Genomic DNA, 9,207 nt, shown 5'->3' with positions numbered 1-9,207 from the left:
GTTCCTGCTGTCTCTTCAGCTTCCAATTACAAAGAACAGCCCTTAAAATGAAACTAATAATTACTCAATATCATCCATCAATGAGATCAAACAGTTAAACTAACATCCTATCAAAATCTTCTTTAGTAGAATAACAAGCTTTCACAACTGCAGTATAAAAAAAAACCCACTTCAAAAGTCCTATATAGTTACAAGCACAAAAAACAGCAAAATAAACATTATACAAACAAACAACAAACCCACCACAACCTACAAAACCAGGCATCTTATTTCTCTGTAAACGTTCACACAAACTAATTAGTAAGCCAGAACAGCAGCAGCCAGTAAGATTGTGTTTACAGTGACAGCGAGGAAGAAGTTAAAGCTTCTGCTTCTACCAGCAGCATTGTGCCTGCGGTGGTGGACTGCAGCTCCCGCATTTCGGGGGACGACTGCGCCACCTCCTGCGACTGGGACTGCCCCAGATGATTCACCGGAGCCATGGCCACCTGAGGCTGTTGCACCATTGCCACTAGTGCCTGAACCACTGCTGCCACCGCCATGTCCGCCACTTCCTGTTCCCGATGATCTTCGGATTGCTCCCATAAGTTTGCCTACTGTTTGACACAGAAATTATATGAAGTGTGAAATTATATGAAGCAATCAAGTCAAGTCTGAAATTATATGAAAAACTATTATTCTTAAAATACTAAAGTTGTCATATATTCAACACTACCCTCACATGTGGGTTCAAGATTTTTGATAAGCCAAAGATGAAAAATTAGATTAAATAAGAGAAAATTAAATGAGATAGGACCAATGGGACTCGAACTCAGAACCTCTTGTTCTGATACCATGTGAAATAACACGAAACAACCGTTATCCTCTATAAACTTAAGCTAATAGAGAACAATGTTATTATATTTTATAGCTCGAAATTTTTTGATAGGCCCATGATTGACGTGAAATTTTATGAATCAATCGTTTTTCTCCAAAAACTTAAGATATTTTTAATATTTATATTTAATACACATACTCAAAATATAAACTTGAATTAAATGAGAGAATTAAATATCAAGCCTTCGGGACTCGAAGTCAGGACCTCATATTCTGATGCTATGTGAAATAATATGAAAAAACCGCTATTCTCCAAAAACTTAAGGTAATAAAGAACAATATTTTTATATTTTTATATTTAACATCAAGTGAATTGGATTTGCAATTGCAGATTGAATTGTTTAATGTTCAGCTATTACCTTAAACAAAGTTTCTTACATTTGATATTATTTCAGATACGATAAATCCAACCACTCTTCATTGATTTGATTAAATTTAGAGTATCAAGTCAGATGTTAATAAACAATATTCCAAACAAGGAAATTAGGAAGAAAAAGAAGTCTTAATTACATTACACAATAGTGAATTTTAGGGGTACTTTTACTTTCTAATCTATATTTTTTCTAAATATATATATATATATATATATTTTTAAACAACTGATTATTGTTTGTTTTTATAGTTTTCTCTGAGCTTGTAGATTTACAAAAGTAAGGTAATCTGTTCTAAAGTGTCTTTGACTAAAAAGAGAGAGAGAAAGAAATCTAGAGAGAGAGAGAAAATCAACACCCGTAAACAAACATATAGAGTTTCAAATTCATGATTACCTTTACAAATAACACTCATTTCTGAGATTTGCAGTACAATCTAATTTACAGTTTTTCATAGTCCAAGTAGAAACCCTAATTATCAGTTCATCAAATCCTTCAAGCAGCTTGTAATATATGAACTATTAGAACATTTCAAGAAGAAGCAGACAAAATTAACAAACTAATCAAACCAGTAGGAATTTGGAAGTTAGGGTTCAAGTTGCAGCTGGATTGATATTTCACAATATAAGTATGGAGGGCCTGGTCCATGATTCTTTTCTAAATAAACCATTAACCTAATAAAGAAAATAAGGTAAAAGTTCAAGCATCCCCAAACTTTTTAAGGCTTTAGCAAAATAGTCTCCTAGATATTTAACTGTAGCAAGCAAACCTACTAAATCTTATCAAATAGTTCAATTTGCCTTCTTCCGTAAGTAAAGATACTGATTAAATAGTCATTCTTGACAACTCTCTTGCGCACGAAGTTGTGACGCTGTCAAACTTAGAGAAATTTGTCTTTTTCTATTCCAACGCTTATTAAAAGCAAGAAAAATCAAGATGGTTTCATCTTATTCTTCAATCATGAATCTTTCCTAACCTAATAAAGAAAATAAGGTAAAAGTTAAGCATCCCTAAACTTTAGGGCTTTAGCAAAATAGTCTCTTGAATATTTAACTTTAACAAGCAAACCTACTAATTATTATCAAATAGTTCAATTTGTCCTCTTCAGTAAGTAAAGATATAGGTTAAATAGTGATTCTTGACAACTCTCTTGTGCATGAAGTTGTAATGCTGTAAAACTTAGAGAAATTTGTCTTTTCCGTTCTAATGCTTATTAAAAGCAAGAAAAATCAAGATGGTTTCATCATCTTATTCTTCAATCATGATTCTTTTCTAAATAAACAATTAACCGAATAAATAAAATAAGGTAAAAGTTCAAGCATCCCTAAACTTTAGGGCTTTAGCAAAATAGTCTCATAATTAATTATTTGATTTTGACAAGTAGACCTACTAAATCTTATCAAATAGTTCTATTTGTCTTCTTCCGTAAGCAAACATATAGATTAAATAGTCATTCTTGACAACTGTCTTGTCTGTGCATGATGTTGTGAAGCTATAAAATTTAGAAAAATTTGTCTTTTCCGTTCTAACGCTTATAAAAGCAACAAAAATTGAAGATGCATGCTCTCATCCTATTCTTTAATCCTGATTCTTTGTTTTCATTCATGGGAAGAGAAGTTTTTTATTTGTCTTAAATTTTAAAATTTTATCAGATTATCCGTAAGACATGAGAAAAAGAATAATGGATTATTAGATGAAGTATAGGAATTTAGTTGCCAAAATAATATAAAAAAAAAACTATAGAAAACATGTAAGATATAAAATATAAAAAGAGTTAAAACAGAAGACAACCTGAATCCTTGGTACCAGTAGATTGGACTTTATGGGGAATAGAAACTAGGATGAGAAGTAGAAGCGGAAGAAGAAGAAGAAGGGCAGGTCTCTTTATATTCCCCATGGCTACTCCAATCACAGTCATCGATCATTCCTTCCTAAGACACCCGAATCTCGTCGTTGTTAATTTCCTACCTCCTTTCTTTTCCTCTTATCACCATCTCTCTCTCTCTCTCTCTCTCTCTCTCTCTCTCTCTCTCTCTTTTCTTCCCACACTCAGACCTCGGTGCGGAAAAAGCTGCCATCGAAGGTTTGTCTGACCACTTTATGCTCTTTTGCCCCAGATGTTGCGTGGGAACATTGATTAGACGTATTTGGCAGAATTTAGGAAATAAAAAAAGTAAAAACATAAAAAAAAAAGAATTAATCACGTGGTCTCGCGCTTCGTATTATTACGCTTCGTATTATTATGATAGCATGTGATTTAAAATGTATCACCTTAATACTTTGTGATTTTGCTTTTCTCTTTTTATTATTTTTTTGTATTAAATTTTTTATTAAATCAGTGATAAAATTAAAAATACAAAATATTAAAATAAATATTCAATAAACTACAAAGTACTTGGATAAATATTCAATAAATTAGGGGTGCATGGGGTAGCTGAAACTTTTTATATATAATTTTATGAAAAGTTTACGCAAGTGTTGACGAAAAGAAAAAAAAAAAATCTATAAAATGCTAAAGTAATATATTTAAACTACATACTAGTAAAGTGAGAAAGTACAAAATGATAGGTTAGAATTTGAAGTTTATCACAAAAAGAAAAAGAAAAAAAGAATAGATGTAGTCGACACACCATTCTCTATGAACCGCGTTTTGTGTCTTTCATTTTTTCTTTTTATTCCATCTCCTGGGCAAACATCTAAGCTTAAAATGAATAGAATAAAATGACAGTTATGTTCGAACATATGAAACGTTATTTAGTATATATTTTTAAAATAATATACCTCAAAAATTATAAAATATTATGAATATTCTTTCAAAATTGTGAATATCGTTTTTTTCCCTATAAATTAATGAATTATATTAAGAACACCCTCCATCACATTGATTAAGAATTTTAGAATAATTTATTTCTAGCTATATCTAAATATAAATAATTGTGTAGTATCATGTAGGGCTAGTAAATTTATTTTTCATCAAAAATTAACTCGGTTTTTGTTAATAATTCAAAATTTGAATGTATATTTGTGTACTTAATTTTTTTATCAATATCATGTGGCTCTCATATTAATCATAACTAGTTTAGGGCCCGCGCTACCCGGCGGATCAACATCGATCGGCAACCTAACATCTCAGTTTGATTTTCAATTTAAAATCAAAATTTAAATTTTGATTTCATAGTTGAATTTGAAATTATCATTCAGATTTAAAATTTAAAATTGATGAATTTCAAATTAACATTTTTCAGACTTAGATTTTAAATATTATTTTTAACTTTTAAATATGAAATATAAAATTTAAAATTTTAGGTTTCAAATATTAGATTTTATATTTTATATTTTAAAATTCAAAATTTAAATATAAAATGAAAATTTAAAATTTAGAAGCTGAAATTTAAATTTTAAAATTGTAAAATTTTGAAATTTAGTTTTAGTAATTAAGATAAAATATAAAATTTTTAAATTTTAAGTTTTAAATTTTAAATTTCAAATTTCAATATTTCAATATTTTAAATATTAAATTATAAATTGAATTTAAAAATTTTAAATATTAAATTTTGAATATTTTAAACTTTAGTTTTAGTAATTAAGATAAAATATAAAATTTTTAAATTTTAAGTTTTCAATTTTAAATTTTAAATTTCAATATTTTAAATATTAAATTATAAAATAAATTTGAAAAATTCAAATATTAAATTTCAAATATAGAAATTTCAATTTCAAATGTTAAGATTTAAATTTTGAACTTCAACAATTTATATTTTAAATTTAATTTTAAATTTTAAATAATAAAAATTTTAAATTTTAAATATTTAATTTTAAGTTTAAATTTGAAATTTAAAATTTTTAAACTTAAATTTCAAAATTTAACATTTTAAAATTTTAAATCTTTAATTGCAACTGAAAATTGTGCTACACTGAGAGAGAGAGAGAGAGAGAGAGAGAGAAAGAGATAGAGAGAGAGGGGGGGCGCTCGAGCCGCGCCCGCCCCGCGCGCCCGCTCTTGCCTAGCGCGCCCGTGCCCGTGCCCGCCTTGCGTGCCCGTGCGCCTGCCCGTGGGAGAAGAGGGAGAGCGAGAGAGAGGGAAAGGGAAAGAGCGGGGGAGAGCGAGAGGGACAGAGAGGGAAGAGGAAGAGGAAGTCCCGCCCCCGGCGCCCCGTGCACTGCGCCCTGCGCCCGTGCTGCCATTGCGTGTAGTATCCTTGATGTTTGGTTGCCTGTGAAATTTCAGCACTAAGGCTTGTCGACACATTCAGAGAGTGTCGGGACAAGTCGGAGTCGTTTTCGCGCGAAATGGATGCAAAACGGACTCAGCACGACGCGAGAGTAGAGTTTTGACATTGAAATCTGTAAAGTGCAGGTTTTCAGTATTGAGTACCAGTACCATACAGGAGAGTACCGGTACCCCAGTGTAAATCCTGGACACAATGCTCTCGGGTTGCGCCAACTGATGCTGAGTACCGGTACAGCATTGGGCTGGTACCGGTACCCTGTGCGTGAGCTTGCGGGCTGAAAGGCCGAGTACCGGTAACCAAATCTGGTACCGGTACTCCAGCTTGAATTTTAAGTTGGTGATGGGTCTTTAGTTATTTGAGGCATCGTTTGTATCACCCTTATCCCCACCGCTTCATATACGTGTAGAGAGGCAGAGAGTGAGCCTCTGGTTGCTACTTCATCTTTCTCTCTAGGTTGAGTCAACGCTCGTGGTGGAGTCGCGACTCGAGCTCGGGAGATTTTCGACGTCGCTTCGGAGGGCCGTTCGAGTGTGCGTATGTCGCGGTTGCGTCATTGGAGACCAGGCGAGCGCGTGATTTCCTCTCCTTTCGACTTCTCGCCGGTTGGACGAGCTTTTGAGGTGGGTTAATGTTTACCAAAATCGTCGGATTTCCTCCTAAGTCAGAGTTGACAGCATGTATTTTTGGCTTCGCATAACATGTTTAATAGCTCGAATTTGTTGATTTTCATGTTCTTTGAAATCTGAATTTGGAGCATAGTTAGTGATGTAGATGAATTATACATATTGGACTTGGAATTGACTTAGGAGAAAACCATTAAATTCTATACTGTCACTTTCTAAAAATTACTAGATTTAGCTTTGGGAGCTGTGGTTCATTTGTATCACCGCAGTTTGTATGTGGTGGATACTCAGAATAGTGTGGAATGAAATTACGCTTGTGCTGGAATGCCGAGTTTATTTTACAGTAGAATGTGGATTGTTTTGGACTGTCAGGTGCCGTCGCGGTTGACAGTGGACACAGATTGCTGTTTTTGCATTGGATTGTGCCAAAGGTACGTGAGTTTTAGTTGTAGGACCTGTTAGACCCATTTGCTTTGATTTAGCCTGTGAGAGCTTGATTGAACTTGGCAGAGACACGCTTGCATGCTCGATTAGGTAGCGCCTACGAGTGCCACTCTGAAGTCGGGCTTAGTGCTTTTGCGTTGATGTCGTAGTATTCTGGTTGGACTTGCTCTCCACCAACGACCCAGCGTGGTGATGGTTGGTGTAGCTTCAACAGGCAGGACGGGTGTATTTACAGTCCCTAGTGAGATTGGGTCAGAGTTTGCATCTTGCTTACATCTACAGATAGCTAGTGTTGGTTGGTGATAGTCTAGTGGCATGTAGCTGTAGAGTTTTACTAGCTTTCATTACTGTCTCTTTCCGTACTTTCTGTAGACTTAGTGGGTGAGCCGTTGAAGCGGTAGCGGTACCCACTGAGGACTACTTCCTTTTGTTGTAGTTCTCACACCCAGTTGTTGACCCCTTTTAGCAGAGCCTTCTTCTACGGCTGCTGTTGCGATTCTGATCATGGAAAGGGAGTTGCGAGCTAGATCCTTTCCAGACGTGTTGTAGTGCTAGAGGAGTACCTTCCACAGATAGTTTTGGGGTATTTATATACATATGATTGTTGTCTGGGTACTCACTGGAGTGAGTGGTATAATAGACATTTTGTATGTACTGGAACCCTTCGAGGTTTTTTTATATATGCTATTTTCAGATTAGCAGCTCTTTACCTTGTGGTTGTAGCTTGGTTTTGTTTACAGGTACAGCTATCGCTTCGTATACAGGAAAAATTTCTATGTATATGTATACGGCGGATCTGTTGGCGTACCCGAGGAAACGTGTAATCTGGGGCGTGACACTGCGTGCGACTTGCGCTCGGCGCACGAGCCCGCTAATGCTGCCACGTGTGCGCGACCCCCGCCCCGCGCCCGTTGGCGCCCCTCGCGTGCCCGCGCCCACCCGTGCTGCCACGTGCGTGCAACTCGTACCCATGCCCGCCCCCACCTGTGTTGTGCTCGCGCTGTGCCCACTGTGAAAAAATAAAAAAAAGGGTCCCACCGAAGCCCCCGCCAAATGCGAGGAGGCTTCAGAGGAACTCAACTTTTATTATATCTATAGATAAATAATTAACTGAAACAAAAAAAATATTATACTTTTTTGTGAATCTATTTTTTTTTTTTATCTAAATTAACATGTTTTTTTATTTACTGTTTGTACATTGTTGTTTATTGCAATCGATTAGTTTTAATTTGGCATACATTCAATTATATTTAAAATATTTTCAAATAAAATAATTTTTAAGTTAATTAAAAAAGTATACATGACACCTTCAATTAATTTTTAGGGTGTGTTTAGTTCGCGCTATCTTTTTAAGATTTCTAATAATTCAATAGAAATAAAAAAAAATATGACAGTGTAATGAGATGCATTCCAAAGTACTAATCTCATTCCTTTGAGGAAGGGTGTTAATCCTTATATTAATGTATTGGAGTAATTGTAATATGTCTAATCTCTTTTTTTTCCCCAACCGCCGGCTAGTTGGTATTATTTTTTTTACACTCTAACCTCATATCTCTCTCTTTAAACTTATCTTTTTTTTCCTAAACTTCAACTTTTTTTCTCTCTCTAAATTAAGCTATTTCTCCCCCTCTTTTTCTAAAATCTCAATCCTCTCATTCTCTCTAACATCGACTCTATTTCTCTTTCTATTTCTTTAATTATGCTCTCTCTTTCTAACCTATATTCTCTCTCTCTTTTTTCTAAAAAGATGTTAAAATTTTTTATAGTATTATTTAAAATTAATTAATTAAATTAATTAATTAATTGTATATTGTTTATAATTTTAAATAACATGACTAAATAATATGACCGTACGAACCAAACACTGAAATACTACATTCTTAGTAATAGGATGGATAGGAATAAAATTCTCGAATATCTTTTTACTCCTAATAATTTTTTATAGTGCGAATCAAACGCGCCCTTAAGTTAATTAAAAAAGGGGATAATTGTCTATATACCCCTCATACGTTTGAAAATATCCGATTTACTCTTTTTTTTTTTTCTTTCTAAAATACCACTTATATGTTCCACCGTTATTGCAAAATACCCCTACAGTTATCTCCTGTTGAGTTAACCTGGGTTAAATATGAGTTAAATATCTACCACAATTAAAAAAAATTAAAATGTTAATTTTGCCCTTAACTTAAGGGCAAATAAGAAAGGTTGGTGACGGTAGAGAGGTATATTGGAAAAGACCAAAAGTCAAAATACTTTTTGTACCCCTGACTTTAAGGGCAAATAAGAAAGACAGTGATCGTGGAAGGATATATTTGAAAGGGCAAAATAGTAATTTTACATAGATAACAGAGTTAATTAACAGATTTTAACTCTAGGGGTATATTAGAAATAGGTTGGAACGTAGGAATGGTATTTTCAATATTATCCTTCTAAGAGGGGTAAATCGGAAAGTCGGGAACTTTTCAAGGGTATATAAGTAATTGCCCCTTAAAAAAGTATACATGACACCTTTCAAGATTTAGAAAACTCCTATATATAAGATATAATAGGGCTAAATTTCTTAAACCGGCTATAACATTATGGGTGATTGCTAAACTCAAGAGATTAAGAGAGTTAAACGTGTTAGGGGTAGAGTAGTTATGGAATAGGTGGTCCTCCCAG

The 9,207-nt window shown here is 33.9% G+C and overlaps 1 protein-coding gene across 2 annotated transcripts; it reads right to left on the bottom strand.

Moving 5' to 3' along the window:
• Positions 251–3,329, bottom strand: LOC109717425 (keratin, type I cytoskeletal 10-like). Of its 2 annotated transcripts, none has more exons than XM_020243218.1 (2): positions 3,039–3,329; positions 251–593 (listed from the first exon to the last, which is right to left on the bottom strand). In XM_020243218.1, exons 1-2 carry the CDS (start codon positions 3,163–3,165, stop codon positions 298–300), a joined length of 423 nt encoding a protein of 140 aa, XP_020098807.1. In that variant the 5' UTR covers positions 3,166–3,329; the 3' UTR covers positions 251–297. The 2 variants fall into 2 exon arrangements, with proteins under 2 accessions (XP_020098807.1, XP_020098799.1); XM_020243210.1 differs by having other exon boundaries at positions 251–596; positions 3,039–3,324.

The sequence above is a fragment of the Ananas comosus genome, linkage group 1 (assembly GCF_001540865.1).
Source record: "Ananas comosus cultivar F153 linkage group 1, ASM154086v1, whole genome shotgun sequence".
Classification (NCBI taxonomy): Eukaryota; Viridiplantae; Streptophyta; class Magnoliopsida; order Poales; family Bromeliaceae; genus Ananas; species Ananas comosus.
This window is presented reverse-complemented; position numbering and strand designations above follow the sequence as displayed.